The sequence below is a fragment of the Hyperolius riggenbachi genome, chromosome 8, assembly GCF_040937935.1.
Source record: "Hyperolius riggenbachi isolate aHypRig1 chromosome 8, aHypRig1.pri, whole genome shotgun sequence".
Lineage (NCBI taxonomy): Eukaryota > Metazoa > Chordata > Amphibia > Anura > Hyperoliidae > Hyperolius > Hyperolius riggenbachi.
Window position 1 is genome coordinate 161,578,141 of NC_090653.1, and position 20,013 is coordinate 161,598,153.

The 20,013-nt window shown below is 47.4% G+C and overlaps 1 protein-coding gene across 1 annotated transcript in view; it reads right to left on the reverse strand.

Annotated features, from left to right (window-relative positions):
- LOC137527165 (START domain-containing protein 10-like) overlaps positions 1-20,013 on the reverse strand; it is a 109,065-nt gene that overhangs the window by 48,991 nt on the left and 40,061 nt on the right. Inside the window, exons 2-4 of the mRNA XM_068247633.1 lie at positions 7,577-7,724; positions 4,063-4,166; positions 3,469-3,586 (exon numbers count right to left, since the gene is read on the reverse strand). Coding sequence (XP_068103734.1) covers positions 3,469-3,586; positions 4,063-4,166; positions 7,577-7,724 — 370 coding nt within the window. The remainder of the gene's footprint in view (positions 1-3,468; positions 3,587-4,062; positions 4,167-7,576; positions 7,725-20,013) is intronic.

A 20,013-nucleotide genomic window follows, 5' to 3' on the forward strand; every position in this document is an offset into this window, starting at 1 on the left:
CAATGGTCAGACTGAGAGGGTCAACCAATCGTTAGAACAATTTTTGAAGTGTTACGTTGCAGAGGCGCAAAACGATTGGGTCAGGTTTTTGCACTTCGCAGAATTTGCGCACAATAATTTGAAAAGTTCTTCCACGAAATTCTGTCCATTTCAGATAGTTACTGGGAAGCTGCCCAAATTTTCTCCATTGCCAATCGCTTCCACTCCGTTTCCAGCTCTGGAGGCCTGGCAAAACTCATTTAAGGACGTATGGGGGATCGTGGAGAATAATTTGGGAAAGGCGTTTCAAAGTCAGAAAGGTCAAGCTGACAAAAAACGTTCCTTAGAGTGGAAATTTCAACCAGGAGACTTAGTCTGGGTAATTACACGTCACTTAACCTTAAAACAGCCTTCAGCCAAGTTGGGGCCCAGGTTTGTGGGTCCATTTCCAGTAACTAGAAATATCAACAATGTTACTTATGCCATTGATCTTCCTGCCAGTATGCGTGGCGTAAGATCCTTTCACGTGTCTCTGCTTAAGCCAGCAGTCCATGTGGGTCCCACTCCTCCTCCTCCTCCTGTGATGATAGATGACCAACCTGAGTACGAGGTAGAGAAGATTTTAGACTCACGCATAGTTCAGGACTCAGTACAATATCTGGTTCATTGGAAAGGGTAAGGTATTGAGGAGAGATCATGGGTACCTGAATGTCGCATGCATGCTGACAAACTGAAAAATGAATTCCACGCTTTGCATCCTGAGAAGCCTGGAAGGAGCTGTCCGGAGTCCACTCCTCAGGGGGGGGGTACTGTGAAGAAACGCGGAAAAGCCGCCGCATGGACGCAGGATGAGGCGGCTGTTTCCGCGGCTGGCGTAGCAGGTCGGACGCGGCGGTTTGTACGCATAGGCCTGCTTCTCTCAGTGGGGCGGGATGCGGAGGAAACGCCGCACGCTCGGACAGCGTGCCGGCGGATTCTGCATCCCATACAGCAACAACATTACAACACATGACTGGTGTGGCTGGGACTGATAGTCCACACTGGTTTAGGAGGACGCGTGCGCGCGCAGAGAGGCAGGGCCTTTATGGCAGTCAGAGGAGGGTCAGCTGACCAGGCCGGTCAGCTGACAATTGCAGCAACTTTCATTGGTCCAGCACTTAAGGGAGGTGCTGGAGAGCACTGGTGTATATATACTGGGTGCTGGTCATTCTCTGGTTGTCTGTCGTTGCGATCACTACGTGGTAGCACTCAGGCCTTGTCTGTATCTGTGTTCTAGCATAGTTTCCAAAGGTGTTGACGATCACGGACCTCACACCTTAGCGTTAGGAATATTGAACTGTATTATTTGTTATGACCTTCTGCCTGCCTGACTATTCTCCTGTACTCTGATTCTGTACCTTGCTATCTCTGATATCTTGTCGCCAAACTCTGCTCGTTCCTGGACTCTGTATTTGCCTCCTGATTCTGTACCCCGCTATTCTGATACTCCGTTGCCAAACCCTGCCTGTTTATTGGATTCCGTATCTGTCTCCTGAATCTGTACCGTATCTGTCTGTGTGTTAACGACCTGGATTGCCCGAACTCGAGAACTGGCCTTACTGTTAGAGGCAGTTCCCAGACCTGTTAGTGACACCCTCTCACTGGTGTCACTCACACTCTGTCCTTCCTACTCTCAGCCTAGCTCCTCCCCCGGGAGAGTCTAGGCCTACGGAAGGAATTACTTCTGTGTTATACTCGATATATTACTGTTGCACTTAACACTCACTTGCTATCTCAGGTGTCCAGTGGTTAGTAGATATATCTGATTATCGGTGATACTGCAGATCATCAATAATCGGATATATTCTGTATTCTCGGTGATACTGCAGTTCACCGGTAATCAGACCCTCTCTGTGTTACACCGATCGTTACATAAATGGTGAAATATGCTAATTTTTTGAGATAGGAATTTTGGGTTTTCATGAGCTGTAAGCCCCAAATCATCAATATTAAAACAATAAAAGGCTTGAACTACTTCAGTTGTGTGTAATGAATCTAAAATATATGAAAGTCTAATGTTTATCAGTACATTACAGAAAATAATGAACTTTATCACAATATGCTAATTTTTTTAGAAGGACCTGTATGTGGGCAGATTCCTACTGTCAGATAAATGAAAAGTGTGAGTCACCAAAAGAGGTGCTGCCTGTTCTTTACTACACTCCCACAACCAGAGATTAGCATACTGTATGCAGGCTGTGGAATCTCCTTAGGAAACCATAAGAAAGTTTCTCCTCAACATATCCTAGGAATGCCCCTTAATCTTATATGTTCTCAGAGGTCACCCGAGACAAGCCCAGCTATGAAATGCTGTTACAGGCCTCCCCCTTTACATACAACCCTCCCCGGGACAATTTAACTCTCGCAGTAATATAATATAATAAATTCATAAATGGATGGGAGGGGACATTATTTCAATTTTAATGATCCATGTTTTTTGTAAACCAGATAAATAGTTGGAAAATTGTAATGTTCCTTTTTCAGAATTATTTTACATAAACAGCTGTAGATGTCACACTTTAAAGAGACTCTGTAACAAATTTTTCAGCCTTAGTTCTTCTATCCTATAAGTTCCTATGCCTGTTCTAATCTGCTCTGGCTTACTGCAGTCTTTCCTAACTGCACTGTCTCTGTAATAAATCAATGTATCTTTCCTCTGTCCTGTTTGTCGGGCTAAGGATTGATTGTGTGGAATGTGCAGGGCTGCTTGTGAGTGGTAGAAGCGATACACACCCTCTGCAGGCCCCCTGCACACTGTGAATGACTCACACACTATGCTTAGCTGAGCCTATTAGAAGCTGGTTAGTTTGTTTGTAAACACTGCCTAAAACTGTTAATTACAAGCCAGGATTGCAGCAGAGAGTGGCAGAAACAGCACAGAGGGGCACAGGAGAAAATAATGAATAGAATGGTATGCTTTTTATTGTAAGAATATTAGAGTACAGATTCTCTTTAATGTGTAAGTTCTCTCATTTCTAAATTTGTATTTGATTCAGAGAGTTCCAGCTTCACATAAACTTCTCTTCTATGTCACCACCACACCTCCCAACTTTTTCAGATCAGAAAGAGGGACATGTAAGCCACACCCCTAATCATGCCCCGACACGCCCCCAGTCACACATACAATACAGATTTCATAAGAAAAAGATGTTGTTTTATAATTCAATCCACACTGGTCCTTTCTATCCTGGTTCATTTTTCTTCATATTAACATTTGAAAATAACAAAATATATCAATTTAAAGGATGGGAATAAAGTTTGGAGCCAATTAAACACATTTCTTTCAGTAGAAAAATACATATATTTACATAAATCTGTACATCAGTGCTCCAAAAGAGGGACAATTGTGAGCTATAGTCACCACATTTCACTCAGTTTGCACACCTGTTAGAAAAACAACTCCCTTACTATGCAAAAACCCCTGAATAGATTACACAGGCTTCTACTCACCTCTGGGATCCACCTGTGCAAGATATGTGAGTGTGGAGCTTGTTGGCCCATTGGATTTAACTAGGTATCCTGCTAGCAGAGACACAGCTCGAACCAGGTCTTTCCGGGGTGGATACATCTACAGACAGACGGATATGAGAAAAAGGACATTAGGTTTTTGTTAGCTCAGTTAGGGGTCTTATTAATCTATGCACAAAAGGATCCGCAAACCAAGCAGTGGTGGAGAAATGCTGGTATTCTTTATTCAGGAATTCCACATGGCAAATATTGTAAAATCACAAGGTTCAACTAATTATCTTATTAATCTATACAACAAATTATATGTACTGTATGTTTATCACTGACATCAGCCTACATACTCTAAAATGGGGTTTATATTCTGATGTTTCTGTCACAGAAAACCCAACCAAACACGGGCATGTTATACAACTTTATTCAAATTCCATTTACTACACCTGGTGGAAAAGAAGTCCAAGATTGTCATGCTGCAAGGTTGGAATGTTATCTACATGACGTCATATGATCCAAATGACCTTGCACCGGGGTAAAGAAATTTATACCTGTACATTTATCTGAGACATAAGCCTGACTTACATTATGTTTGACAGAGAAATTGATTATTATATAGCAGTCAGGAAGTACGAGCCATGAGCGCAGTGTGACCACATCACGATTCTTCAGAGGCTTCGGACACTTCCCTGTGGGGTGTAACACAAGAAACAATTACATAAAAAATACCAAGGATAAGCTTTTATGCTCTATATTAGAATAAAGATTTGCCTACAGTACATCACTACATACAAATAGGGGTCGAGGGTGGGAATAGAGACCTGCCTAAAGTACATCGCTACAGAGGGGCTGATTTACTGAGGGTGAGAATAAAGAACTGCCTACAGTACATCGCTACAGACAAATAGGGGATGATTTACTGAGGGTGGGAATAAAGACCTGCCTACAGTACATCGCTACAGACAAATAGGGGCTGATTTATTGAGGCCGGTTTCACACTGCATATTGGTGGTAGCGGTGAGGTCCGTGGACCACAATGCCAAATACAGGCCTTTGGGGATTACCACGTTTGAACGCGGTAATCCCTGCCTGGCAGCAGGCCAAGCAGGAAGTGACGCTCACTTCACTGCTTACAGTACATAGCTACATACAAATAGGGGCAGATTTACTACAGGAGGGATTAGAGACCTGTCTAAAGTACATCGCTACAGACAAATAGGGGCTGATTTACTGAGGGTGGGAATAAAGACCTGCCTACAGTACATCGCTACAGACAAATAGGGGATGATTTACTGAGAGTGGGAATAAAGGCCTGCCTACAGTACATCGCTACAGACAAATAGGGGATGATTTACTGAGAGTGGGAATAAAGACCTGCCTACAGTACATCGCTACAGACAAATAGGGGATGATTTACTGAGGGTGAGAATAAAGACCTGCCTACAGTACATCGCTACAGACAAATAGGGGCTGATTTACTGAGGGTGGGAATAAAGATCTGCCTACAGTACATCGCTACAGACAAATAGGGGCTGATTTACTTAGGGTGGGAATAAAGATCTGCCTACAGTACATCGCTACAGACAAATAGGGGCTGATTTACTTAGGGTGGCGATAAAGACCTGCCTACAGTACATCGCTACAGACAAATAGGGGCTGATTTACTTAGTGTGGGAATAAAGACCTGCCTACAGTACATCGCTACAGACTAATAGGGGCTGATTTACTTAGGGTGGGAATAAAGACCTGCCTACAGTACATCGATACAGACAAATAGGGGCTGATTTATTGAGGCTGGTTTCACACTGCATATTGGCGGTAGTGGTGAGGTCCGGGGACCACAAAGACAAATACAGTCCTTTGGGGATCACCGCGTTTGAACGTGGTAATCCCCGTCTGGCAGCAGGCCAAGCAGGAAGTGACGCTCAATTCCTGCGTCCGAATCAATGACATGTGCGGAAGTGTATAGCTAAAATATGCTTTCGCGCATGCTAAATGCGTAAAACTTGCGGCGGTCACTTGAAAAAAAAAAAAACACGCGTCACCGTAGACTTACATGAATTCCAGTCTGCTGCACTGCGCTGCAGGTCGCCACAGGGTAAGGGCTGGTTCAGACGGACGTTTGGAGGCGTCGCGTTCGTTGGCGTCGCGGCGGCAATGCGTTCGGGCTTTCAGCAGCGTTCGCATTGCGTTCGGATGCGGTCACGTTTTTTCTTCCCCTAGGGGAACATTACCCGTCGCGGTTAACCGCCCTTGGAAGCAACATGTAGCTTCCAGGGGCTCCTTGAACGCCAGTGAAAATCGGGACCCGAACGCCGCGTTCGTGTAAACACGCGTAAAAGCTTGGTACAAACGCTCCCATTCACTTGAATGGGAGCGTTTAACGCCAAGCCACGAACGCTGGCGGCAAACGCTGCACAAACGTCCGTCTGAACCAGCCCTAATGTAGGTATGCGCTCATGTTAGACACTGTACTTCCGGTGCAGCCCACCGCACCGCATGCCATGTGAACTACCCCATAGACTTTAATTTCCCTAGCATTAGGCTGCAGCAACATGCCATACCACACCAGTGTTGAAAGGCTCCTGAGGGTGGGAATAAAGGCGATGTACTGTGGTAGATCGCTACAGACAAATAGAGACGGATTTACTGAGGGTGGGAATAAAGACCTTCCTACAGTACATCGCACAGACAAATAGGGGATGATTTACTGAGAGTGGGAATAAAGACCTGCCTACAGTACATCGCTTCAGACAAATAGGGGCTGATTTACTGAGAGTGGGAATAAAGACCTGCCTACAGTACATCGCAACAGACTCTGTTTTAAATAAATTCTATCTGTCTTGGCTTTATTTAAGCGTACCTGAAGCAGGTTTAAAATCTTTGAACTAAATATGCTGGCATGTGAAGTGGTTAGTGTACTCCCGTACAACCTCATCCTATTACCTCCTCAGGATCATCCTCAATTTCAAAGTCACCTGAAACCCAAATGTAAGTGCAATCATCTGCACAGAGACCTGTAAGGTCTTTCAATACCCCTCCCTAATATTCTTGATGCGTCCATGCCCATCTTCCCTTCCATGGACCACATATTGGTCAAGACTGATGGGTGCAGACCACGTGTCCAAGTAATGGGTGGAGTGATGCGAGTGTGCAGAGGGGAATGTGGGTAAGGATTGTCATAATACAGTGGGCATAGCAAAAAGTGGTCATGAAAAATACCCAGGTCGATGGGCACACAACTGCACTCACATTCGTGTTTCACTGGACTGCAAACGAGAGGAGCACCAGAATGCTAAGGAGGAGGGGGACAAGGATGAGGCTGTGTGAGTACACTAAATCCTTAGCATGCTAGCATCTTGGGATGAATAAATGTTAACCCACCGAAGGTACACTTTAATGAAAAGTTGCAACTGCAACAAACAAAAACAAATTTACTGAACTTTTAGGAATCCTTGTTATATTCTGATATGATCCAGGTGAGGATTATAAATGTTTACTAGCTCCATTAAAGGGACTTCAAGCACCTCTCATGGGCATGCCTTTAAGACTCCGACCAGTACTGCATACCTTTCTGTAGCTTGTGCTCTCCTCTTTCATTTGATACCTGAATTGCCATTCTACACCACATAGTATTCATTCAATTGCAATTTAAAAATCGTGGCTGCCATCTTGGCTATAACTTCCGGGTCACCCCTCTCTGCTCTGTTAGAGAAGTGCATCACTGAATGAAGCAGGAAGAGGAAGTGACATGCATGGCCATTCCAGAGGGGTCATAGCATGACTTTGTTGGAAGTCGTCTGTCTTAAAGGCATGCCCATGAGAGGTGCTCAGAGTCCCTTTAAAAAAAAAAGAGAAAGAGAGAGAGAGAGAGAGAGACACACACACACACACATATATATATATATATATAGAGAGAGAGAGAGAGAGAGAGAGAGAGAGAGAGAGAGAGAGATGGGAGATGGGAGATGGTTGAAGGAAGAAAACCTAGTTTGGCAGATCACACATGCACTTTACTATTCTCTTACTTCAGTAAAGATACAGTCTACTAACTTACACATACTGTAGTATGTTACATCAAGCACTGTTCTGCACTTACAGGAATAATAGCCAAAATCTGCATTCCCGGATAGCCGAGCAATATCCCGGGTTTCTATCATGTTCATGTCCCACTTCTTGCGATACTCTGTGTCATGAAGGACATCGTAAACAGTCTCAGCTGCCACATCAGGGAAAGTCATACGCCCCTGTGAAAAGCAAACAACAATTATTACCGATTGATGCATGCATGGATTACTGAGCGCCCACAGCAAGTCACAATATTTTGTTAATCTGTAAATTCTGTATAAATGAACAGGGACCTTAGGTGGTTTAGAAAGCTGCAGAGTATTATTTTGGTGTACAATGTGTGCAAACAGAATAGAACGTCTCAACCTGAATGTTTGAATAAGTGAACTATGCAGTGTGGAATGTACAGCAGATGCCATGCATTACCAAATGTTCACAGGTTTAAAGGGTAAGCATTCATTTTTAGAATATCTTCTCTAGCTGCGATGTAGTTTTACACGGTACCTACAGTGGTTAGGTGACTAAAAGCAACCTAAAAGCCCCCTTACTAAGAAAAAAAAGTGATGCTACTCAGTGAAGCATGCTAAACACAACCTAATCCAGCACATCCCATTATCAACTAAAGTCTATATAGCCTTACAAATGGTAGAAGCCGGACCTGTGTTTTGTTGCTGTTCTCCAATCAATTAATAGGAAACTAACATATGAGTGGATTAATGCAAGGGTTTCTGACAACATGCATCACTTTGAGAGGGTTTGCAACCCCTGGGTAGAGTTGGGCCGAACGGTTCGCCGGCGAACGGGGTTCGCGCGAACTTAGGTGGTTCGCGTGCGGGTACCGCACGCGAACCTTTTGCGGAAGAAGTTCGGTTCGCCCCATAATGCACCTGAGGGTCAACTTTGACCCTCTACATCACAGTCAGCAGGCCCAGTGTAGCCAATTAGGCTACACTAGCCCCTGGAGCCCCACCCCCCCTTATATAAGGCAGGCAGCGGCGGCCATTACGGCCACTCGTGTGCCTGCATTAGTCAGAGTAGGGCGAGCTGCTGCAGACTGTCTCTCAGGGAAAGATTAGTTAGGCTTAACTTCTTCCTGGCTGCATACCTGTTCTGTTCAGTGAGCCCTCAGCCCACTGCATACCTGTACTGTGATCCTGCCACTGCATAGCTGTTCAGTGATCCTGCCACAGCATACCTGTTCTGTTCAGTGAGCCCTCAGCCCACTGCATACCTGTACTGTGATCCTGCCACTGCATAGCTGTTCAGTGATCCTGCCACAGCATACCTGTTCTGTTCAGTGAGCCCTCAGCCCACTGCATACCTGTACTGTGATCCTGCCACTGCATACCTGTTCAGTGATCCTGCCACAGCATACCTGTTCTGTTCAGTGAGCCCTCAGCCCACTGCATACCTGTACTGTGATACTGCCACTGCATAGCTGTTCAGTGATCCTGCCACAGCATACCTGTTCTGTTCAGTGAGCCCCCAGCCCACTGCATACCTGTACTGTGATCCTGCCACTGCATACCTGTTCAGTGATCCTGCCACAGCATACCTGTTCTGTTCAGTGAGCCCTCAGCCCACTGCATACCTGTACTGTGATACTGCCACTGCATACCTGTACTGTGATCCTGCCACTGCATAGCTGTTCAGTGATCCTGCCACAGCATACCTGTTCTGTTCAGTGAGCCCTCAGCCCACTGCATACCTGTACTGTGATCCTGCCACTGCATACCTGTTCAGTGATCCTGCCACAGCATACCTGTTCTGTTCAGTGAGCCCTCAGCCCACTGCATACCTGTACTGTGATCCTGCCACTGCATAGCTGTTCAGTGATCCTGCCACAGCATACCTGTTCTGTTCAGTGAGCCCCCAGCCCACTGCATACCTGTACTGTGATCCTGCCACTGCATACCTGTTCAGTGATCCTGCCACAGCATACCTGTTCTGTTCAGTGAGCCCTCAGCCCACTGCATACCTGTACTGTGATCCTGCCACTGCATACCTGTTCAGTGATCCTGCCACAGCATACCTGTTCTGTTCAGTGAGCCCTCAGCCCACTGCATACCTGTACTGTGATCCTGCCACTGCATAGCTGTTCAGTGATCCTGCCACAGCATACCTGTTCTGTTCAGTGAGCCCCCAGCCCACTGCATACCTGTACTGTGATCCTGCCACTGCATACCTGTTCAGTGATCCTGCCACAGCATACCTGTTCTGTTCAGTGAGCCCTCAGCCCACTGCATACCTGTACTGTGATCCTGCCACTGCATACCTGTTCAGTGATCCTGCCACAGCATACCTGTTCTGTTCAGTGAGCCCTCAGCCCACTGCATACCTGTACTGTGATCCTGCCACTGCATAGCTGTTCAGTGATCCTGCCACAGCATACCTGTTCTGTTCAGTGAGCCCTCAGCCCACTGCATACCTGTACTGTGATCCTGCCACTGCATACCTGTTCAGTGATCCTGCCACAGCATACCTGTTCTGTTCAGTGAGCCCTCAGCCCACTGCATACCTGTACTGTGATCCTGCCACTGCATAGCTGTTCAGTGATCCTGCCACAGCATACCTGTTCTGTTCAGTGAGCCCCCAGCCCACTGCATACCTGTACTGTGATCCTGCCACTGCATACCTGTTCAGTGATCCTGCCACAGCATACCTGTTCTGTTCAGTGAGCCCTCAGCCCACTGCATACCTGTACTGTGATACTGCCACTGCATACCTGTACTGTGATCCTGCCACTGCATAGCTGTTCAGTGATCCTGCCACAGCATACCTGTTCTGTTCAGTGAGCCCTCAGCCCACTGCATACCTGTACTGTGATCCTGCCACTGCATACCTGTTCAGTGATCCTGCCACAGCATACCTGTTCTGTTCAGTGAGCCCTCAGCCCACTGCATACCTGTACTGTGATCCTGCCACTGCATAGCTGTTCAGTGATCCTGCCACAGCATACCTGTTCTGTTCAGTGAGCCCCCAGCCCACTGCATACCTGTACTGTGATCCTGCCACTGCATACCTGTTCAGTGATCCTGCCACAGCATACCTGTTCTGTTCAGTGAGCCCTCAGCCCACTGCATACCTGTACTGTGATCCTGCCACTGCATACCTGTTCAGTGATCCTGCCACAGCATACCTGTTCTGTTCAGTGAGCCCTCAGCCCACTGCATACCTGTACTGTGATCCTGCCACTGCATAGCTGTTCAGTGATCCTGCCACAGCATACCTGTTCTGTTCAGTGAGCCCTCAGCCCACTGCATACCTGTACTGTGATCCTGCCACTGCATACCTGTTCAGTGATCCTGCCACTGTATACCTGTTCTGTGAACCCGCCACTGTATACCTGTTCTGTTCAGTGGACCCGCCACTGTATACCTGTTCTGTGAACCCGCCACTGTATACCTGTTCTGTTCAGTGGACCTGCCACTGTATACCTGTTTAGTGAACACGCCACTGCATACCTGTTGTGTTCAGTGAACCTGCCACTGCATACCTGTTCTGTGAACCCGCCACTGTATACCTGTTCTGTTCAGTGGACCCGCCACTGTATACCTGTTCTGTGAACCCGCCACTGTATACCTGTTCTGTTCAGTGGACCTGCCACTGTATACCTGTTTAGTGAACACGCCACTGCATACCTGTTGTGTTCAGTGAACCTGCCACTGCATACCTGTTCTGTGAACCCGCCACTGTATACCTGTTCTGTTCAGTGGACCCGCCACTGTATACCTGTTCTGTTCAGTGGACCTGCCACTGTATACCTGTTCTGTTCAGTGGACCTGCCACTGTATACCTGTTTAGTGAACACGCCACTGCATACCTGTTGTGTTCAGTGAACCCGCCACTGTATACCTGTACTGTTCAGTGAACCCACCGCATCAGTGCGCATACCTGTGCAGTTAAGTGAACCCACCTACCTACGTGAGTGCACGCAGTGTGATATACCACTCCGTGCATACCCGATATGGACAAAACAGGTAGAGGAAGAGGAAGAGGTAGTGGCAGAGGCAGAGGAAGGCCACCCGGCAGGTCTGCGCGAGGTCGTGTAAATGTAATTTCGTGTGGACCTGGCCCACAGTACAGTGCTCGGAAGAAGGCACGTCCCATCACCTCCCAAGATTGTCAGGACGTGGTTGAGTATTTAGCGACACAGAACACCTCATCTTGCTCAGCCACCAGCGCTACTACTAGCACCACTTCCGCTGCATTTGACACTTCGCAAGAATTATTTAGTGGTGGTGAAATCACTGATGCACAGCCATTGTTACAGCCAGATGAATTTTCACCAGCTCATATGTCTGCGTTACGCGACAACACTATGGATGTAACGTGTAAGGAGGATGAAGGACCTACACATTTGGATTTTTCTGAGGCAAGCGAAGCTGGGCAGGATGATTACGATGATGACGATGATAGGGATCCTCTGTATGTTCCCAATAGAGGAGATGAAGAGGGGGACAGTTCAGAGGGGGAGTCAGAGAGTAGTAGGAGGATAGAAGTTGCTGAAAGAAGCTGGGGCAGCTCTTCGTCAGAAACAGCTGGTGGCAGAGTCCGGCACCATGTATCGCCAGATTCGCCACCTATGTACAGCCAGCCAACTTGCCCTTCAGCATCAGCTGCTGAGGTGCCCACATCCCAGGGTGGCTCAGCGGTGTGGAAATTTTTTAATGTGTGTGCCTCAGATCGGACCAAAGCCATCTGTTCGCTCTGCCAACAAAAATTGAGCCGTGGAAAGGCCAACACTCACGTAGGGACAAGTGCCTTACGAAGGCACCTGCAGAAAAGGCACAAACAGCAATGGGATGGCCACCTGAGCAAAAGCAGCAGCAGCACACAAAAGCAAAGTCACCCTCCTTCTCCTCTTCCTCCTTCAGGTGCATCATCTGCTTATGCCGCTCTCTCCCTTGCACCTTCACAGGCACCCTCCTCCACTCCGCCTCTGCCCTTGAGCGGTTCCTGCTCCTCTGCCCACAGCAGCAGTCAGGTGTCCGTGAAGGAAATGTTTGAGCGGAAGAAGCCACTTTTGGCCAGTCACCCCCTTGCCCGGCGTCTGACAGCTGGCGTGGCGGAACTGTTAGCTCGCCAGCTGTTACCATACCGGCTGGTGGACTCTGAGGCCTTCCGTAAATTTGTGGCCATCGGAACACCGCAGTGGAAGATGCCAGGCCGCACTTATTTTTCCAGAAAGGCCATACCCCAACTGCACCGTGAAGTTGAGAGGCAAGTGGTGTCATCTCTTGCGAAGAGCGTTGGGTCAAGGGTACACCTGACCACGGATGCCTGGTCTGCCAAGCACGGGCAGGGCCGCTACATTACCTACACAGCCCATTGGGTGAACCTGGTGGTGAACGATGGCAAGCAGAAAGCGGCGGACCAAATTGTGACACCTCCACGGCTTGCAGGCAGGCCTCCTGCCACCTCCTCTCCTCCTGCTACATGCTCTTCGCTGTCCTCCTCCTCCTCCTTGGCTGAGTGGCAGTTCTCCTCTCCAGCTACACAGCCCCAGCTCCGCAGGGCCTATGCTGCATGCCAGGTACGACGGTGTCACGCCATCTTAGACATGGCTTGTCTCAAAGCGGAGAGTCACACTGGAGCAGCTCTCCTGGCTGCTCTTAAGAAACAGGTGGATGAGTGGCTGACCCCGCACCACCTGGAGATAGGCAACGTGGTGTGCGACAACGGCAGCAATCTGCTTGCCGCTTTGCATATGGGGAAGCTGACACACATACCCTGCATGGCACATGTCATGAATCTGGTGGTTCAAAGATTTGTGGCAAAGTACCCTGGCTTAGCGGATGTCCTGAAGCAGGCCAGGAAGTTCTGTGGGCATTTGAGGCGCTCTTACACAGCCATGGCACGATTTGCAGAAATTCAGCGTAAAAACAACATGCCGGTGAGACGCCTCATTTGCGATAGCCCCACTCGCTGGAACTCGACCCTCCTCATGTTCTCCCGCCTGCTAGAACAGAAGAAAGCCGTCACCCAGTACCTCTACAACTGGAGTAGAACGAAACAGTCTGGGAAGATGGGGATGTTCTGGCCCGACAACTGGACAATGATGAAAAATGCATGCAGGCTCATGCGGCCGTTTGAGGAGGTGACCAACCTGGTGAGCCGCAGTGAGGGCACCATCAGCGACTTAATTCCCTACGCGTACTTCTTGGAGCGTGCTGTGCGTAGAGTGGCGGATGAAGCTGCGAATGAGCGTGACCAGGAACCGTTACGGCAGGAACAGGCATGGGACCAATTTTCATCAGACCCAGCTGTTTCCTCAACACCTGCGGCAGCACAGAGGGGGGAGGAGGAGGAAGAAGAGAGGTCATGTGCAGAAGATGAGTCAGACTCAGAGGATGATGAGCAAGGTGTTTCTTTGGGGGAGGAGGAGGAGGAGGAGGGGACAGCGGCAGGAGAACAACCGCAGCAGGCGTCGCAGGGGGCTTGTGCTGCGCAACCTTCCCGTGGTATTGTTCGCGGCTGGGGGGAGGAGGTTGACTTACCTGACGTCACTGAGGAAGAGCAAGAGGAGATGGAGGGTACTGGATCCGACTTTGTGCAGATGTCGTCTTTTATGCTGTCCTGCCTGTTGAGGGACCCCCGTATAAAAAACCTCAAGGGGAATGAGCTGTACTGGGTGGCCACACTACTAGACCCTCGGTACAGGCACAAAGTGGCGGACCTGTTACCAACTCACCGGAAGGTGGAAAGGATGCAGCACATGCAGAACCAGCTGTCAACTATGCTTTACAATGCCTTTAAGGGTGATGTGACGGCACAACGCCAGCAAGGTACCACTGCCACTAATCCTCCTCCCGTGTCCACGCAGTCAAAGACAGGACGCTCCAGCGATCTCATGGTGATGTCGGACATGCGGACGTTCTTTAGTCCAACGCCTCGCCGTAGCCCTTCCGGATCCACCCTCCACCAACGCCTGGAACGGCAGGTAGCCGACTACCTGGCCTTAAGTGTGGATGTAGACACTGCTGTGAACAGCGATGAGGAACCCTTGAACTACTGGGTGCGCAGGCTTGACCTGTGGCCAGAGCTGTCCCAATTTGCCATCCAACTTCTCTCCTGCCCTGCCGCAAGCGTCCTCTCAGAAAGGACCTTCAGCGCAGCTGGAGGCATTGTCACAGAGAAGAGAAGTCGCCTAAGTCACAAAAGTGTTAAGTACCTCACCTTTATAAAAATGAATGAGGCATGGATCCCGGAGGGCTGCTGCCCGCCCCAAGACTAAGTCAGTCCCCGCACATACAGCATCTCTGCCTGCACGCCGTGTGACTGGCTGCCTGGCCTGCCCCAAGAAGACTAAGTCGCTCCCAGTCCCTCCACACAGCATGTCTGCCTGCAGGCCGCTTCACTACCTTCTCCGCCACCACCAACAGGGTCCGGGACTCCAGGCGGATTGCTGAATTTTTTAGGCCGCTGCTAGCAGCGGCCGCTGTAATAATTTTTCGGGTGCGTGTACATGACTGCCTAATTTTTCTGGCTGCACTGCGGGCAGCTGCAACAACAAAAGAAAAGGCATGAACATGCGCCCATTCCCCTTCGTGATCATTACCTTGCCGTGGTGAAGGGGCTTGCGTATCACAATGGAGCAATGACCGGCGCCTAGATGAGTGTCTCGGGGGGCACACCCACGATAATAAGGTCGTTGCCTCATTGTGGTCAGACCAAATTTGATCAGCTGGACAGTCACTGTTCTGTCATTCAGCTACATCAGCCAGGTGACTGACCATATGGGCTGTAAAGCCACCAAAACCTGCACTCTCGCCATGGTGCGCACCAGTCCAGCACGGCCGTCACTACACAAACAGCTGTTTGCGGTGCGTTACACGATGAGTTTGGTGCGTCAGTGTGAAGCAGTACCTTAATTACACTACCTGATTGATGTATACACATGCAAGATGTTTGAAAGCACTTTAGGCCTGTCATTTAACATTCAATGTGATTTCTGCCCTTAAAACGCTGCTTTGCGTCAAATCCAGATTTTTCCCGGGGACTTTTGGCATGTATCCCACTCCGCCATCCCCCCCTCCAGGTGTTAGACCCCTTGAAACATCTTTTCCATCACTTTTGTGGCCAGCATAATTAATTTTTTTTTCAAAGTTCGCATCCCCATTGAAGTCTATTGCGGTTCGCGAACTTTAACGCGAACCGAACCTTTCGCGAAAGTTCGCGAACCCGGTTCGCGAACCGAAAATCGGAGGTTCGGCCCAACTCTACCCCTGGGTGGATTGTAGGGGAAGTATCCCTATGGACACTCTTCTCAATGGTTATCTACTGTCTATAAAGCTTTGCCTGCTGATAGTACTTGGAATTTCCCATGTGAATTGAAGGTTCTACAGTTGATATATATGCTCTGATTAGTCAGCCATTTTCATGCGCTTTCAAGCTGCTTCTGTTTTCATATATTCTGATGTGCTAAGAGTACGATCTTGTTCCCATGATTTGTTATACCTGTTCAATGTTTAACGATCGGGTACAATTCTACTTTTTGCTTTGTTAACTGCCTATTTAAACTCATTCTGTGACGCCTATCAATAAAGTTTCTTTTGGCTACGCTAAATATAAAAATAGTACATTCATACTTAGTATTACTTTTTAGTAGGGATTTTTGGTTGTTCTTATTTCCTTCTAAAATCCTAGTTGTTCTGGTTTCCTGTAACTTTACAACGTACTGCAAAAACTTCCCATTTCCCAAGTCCTACCTATACAGCCATAATATTTCATAATTTGCACAGATGAAGCCTAATTTTACTATTCTATGGAAACAGCGCTCAACAACCCACATATTAATACACAAGATTCCACATTTAAAAAGTCCACAACACCCTCAATAGGTGTGATCCACAGGTATCCAGTTAACCTCCTGAGCGGTCTGGACGAGCTCAGCTCGTCCATCACCGCCGGAGGCTGCCGCTCAGGCCCTGCTGGGCCGATTTTTATCAAATAAAGTGCAGCACACGCAGCCGGCACTTTGCCAGCCGCGTGTGCTGCCCGATCGCCGCCGCTCTGCGGCGATTCGCCGCGAGCAGCGGCGAAAGAGGGCCCCCCTAGCCGCCTGAGCCCTGCGCAGCCGGAACAAAAAGTTCCGGCCAGCGCTAAGGGCTGGATCGGAGGCGGCTGACGTCAGGACGTCGGCTGACGTCGATGACGTCACTCCGCTCGTCGCTATGGCGACGATATAAGCAAAACAAGGAAGGCCGCTCATTGCGGCCTTCCTTGTTTATTCTGGGCGCCGGAGGCGATCGGAAGATCGCCTCCGGAGCGCCCTCTAGTGGGCTTTCATGCAGCCAACTTTCAGTTGGCTGCATGAAATAGTTTTTTTTTTATTTAAAAAAAACCCTCCCGCAGCCACCCTGGCGATTTAATCAGAACGCCAGGGTGGTTAATAGTCCAAGCAATAATTCTTCATATACAGTTCATAGCAGTAATGATATATTCTCACCGGAACAATAGGCCAACCACTAACGATTAGCCACTAACGATTAGCAATCACGTTTTTGGACCATGCCAGCACACGAACTCCTCCACTGATATAGGACTCCTCAGATGTGTGTATACATGTCATATGAAAGAGAGACACAGCAATAGTGTGATACCGTTTACAGAGCATACACTATCCAGCACCACCAGTGCTCCCACTCCACTCACGGATCACCCTAAAGTGCCTCCACCAGCTATGCACTCAAGCCTCTCACCAGATAATATGGCCGACCCTTCACAGACCAGCAGCTCTAGCTTGTTGTGATGACTTTCTCTTGTGTCAGCAAAGAAATGATCTAGGGCTCAAACAGGTGTACCATAGCGTAATTCCATTTAATAAAATATATTAAAAAGAGCAAGTGCACTTACAAACATCCAGTTAAAATGCTCATATAAAACAATCCTCGAGGTGATCCAGCGTCTGACCGGCTCCTACAGCGCCGCCCGACTAGTTTCGTCACTTGGACTCATCAGGAGCTTAGCTAATAGGAGCCTGCAGACGCTTTTAAACAGTTTTCACATCACATGACCATATGATTCAGTGAGCACCATTCGCTGAGCTCTTTAGCTCGTTTCTAACCTCACTGTCTATTGGCTCTACTTTGTGTGTTATCAGGGACTACATTACCCATCATTCCCTAGGATCAGATCTATCCCAGGCTCTCCAATTGGGTGGTTAGGGTCACAAGCCCCTCAGGGCTCCACCCCTCCAAATTCCGCCCTAAAATCCGGATTTCTGTAACTCCTATCAGACGGACTACAAATGGCAGCATGTTGAACGGATTTCCGCATTCAAAAAAAAACGGAATTCCGCATTCAAAAAACGGAATTCCGCATAAAAAACGGATTTCCGCATAAAAATAAAAAAAAAAATTTTTTTTTTTTTCTCTCTCTTCTTTTCTTTCTTTCTTTTCTCTTTCCTTACCCTTCTTTTCCCTTCCCCTTCCTTCCCCTTCCTTCCTTGATCTTACGATCCGGAATTCCGCATCATAAGCGGGCAAAAAACCTCAACAGACTAAAATCATGGGTCCACGGTCATGCTTCCAAAAAAGGCTACACCAGCTACCATAGGAAAGGGACAATTGCTCTACTTTTACCTCTGTTTCTAGGCGCTCACTTCCACATATGTAACACCATGTACATTACTACAAATAACCCCTTTCTGTCCATAATGCCCCCACCCCTTAATACACATATTCACCAATTACAATAACTGAATTGAATACAATTTTACCTTCACATTTGTGTCCCCCATCATTATTTATATATACAGCTCCATTCAATCATCAGCTATATGACAATTCAGATCAAGCTCAACGTTCAATCCACCCGGCTGCATTGTTTTAAGATCATAAATCCATTTTGTTTCCATCTTAGATATCCCCCTCATTTTGTGACAGCCCCTCCACCTTGTCGTCAATTTTTGTACCCCACAGAATTTCAACAATTTTGGGTCCCTCCCATGCTGCTCAAAGAAATGTTTAGAAACACTGTGTCCTTTATATCCTCTACTAATGTTCCCAATATGTTCCCCAATTCGTTTGTGTAAAGCTCTTTTCGTACGTCCCACATACTGCAGCCCGCACAGGCACCATAACAGGTATACCACGTGCGTGCTGCAGCAGTGGATAAACTCTCTAATTTTCTGCACTTTTCCAGTTTGAAATGAGCCAACTTCTTTTATTTTTATCCCTTGTGCTCTTTCACATGCATAACATTGATGACATGGAAAAAATCCCACATTTCCCCACATATCTGTCCTATTCTTAACCACAGGTGCATCCACATATGTTTTAACTAATTGCTGCTGTAGATTCCTTGCCCGTCTGTAAATAAACTTCGGTTTCTCTGGGATTACTCTTCCCAAAATCGGGTCAATTTGTAGCAATCCCCAATGTTTCTTATATATTTTTTCTACTTCTCTATGTTGTGAATTATACCCCATCATTACTGCATATTCAAAGGCACTGGATTTGTTCTCCCTCCCCATGTCATTTTGTAACAATGTGTCTCTCTGCTGGTACATTATTTGATTGGACAGTCTCTCAAGTTGTTGGCGATTATAACCTTTCTCGCTAAACCTATCTATAAGCACTTCAGCCTGTATCAGGTAATCAACATCAGAGCTGCAATTCCGCCGTATTCTGCTCAACTGTCCTTTTGGAATATTTCGCATCCAGTTTGGGTGATGACAGCTTTGGATTGGGATGTATGAATTTCTATCTGTTTTCTTAAAAAACGTTTTTGTTCCCAAGCAACCTGCCTTATTCATGACCACCACATCGAGGAAATCAATTTCCTCTTTGTTACACTTCATAGTCAGCTCAATACCCAGCTCATTTGCATTTAACCATTGTATAAAATGTTTTAATTCTTGTTCACTCCCCTCCCAGATCCAGAACAAGTCGTCAATAAAACGTTTCCAATTTCTAACTTTGTTACTTTCTTGTGCTGACAGTATGCTTCTTTCCCATTGGTCCATAAATATATTGGCGACGCTGGGCGCAAATTTTGCCCCCATGGCGCAGCCAACACACTGGACATAAAACCCTCCCCCATACCAAAAATAATTATGTGTTAGACAAAATTCCAGCAATTGTAAAATAAACAAAATTTGATCTTCCTTTAATTCATTCCTCTCCCTAAATGCCTTTCCTACAGTTTCCAGTGCCTTATCATGAGGAATGATGGTGTACAACGCCGTAACATCCGCCGTTACCAACAATTCACCTTGCCTCATCCCCAATCCATTAATACTTTGTAGAAAATGTTTTGTGTCCTTCAATAAGCAGGGCAAGGTTCTAACAACAGGTTGCAAAAATCTGTCAATGTATTCGCCTAATCGTTGATTCAATGAACCTATGCCACTGATAATAGGCCGCCCGGGGGGATTCGTCTGATTTTTATGGATTTTGGGATTTATATACATCACTGGAATACGTGGGGCGTCTATCATTAGGTACCGGAACTCCGCATCAC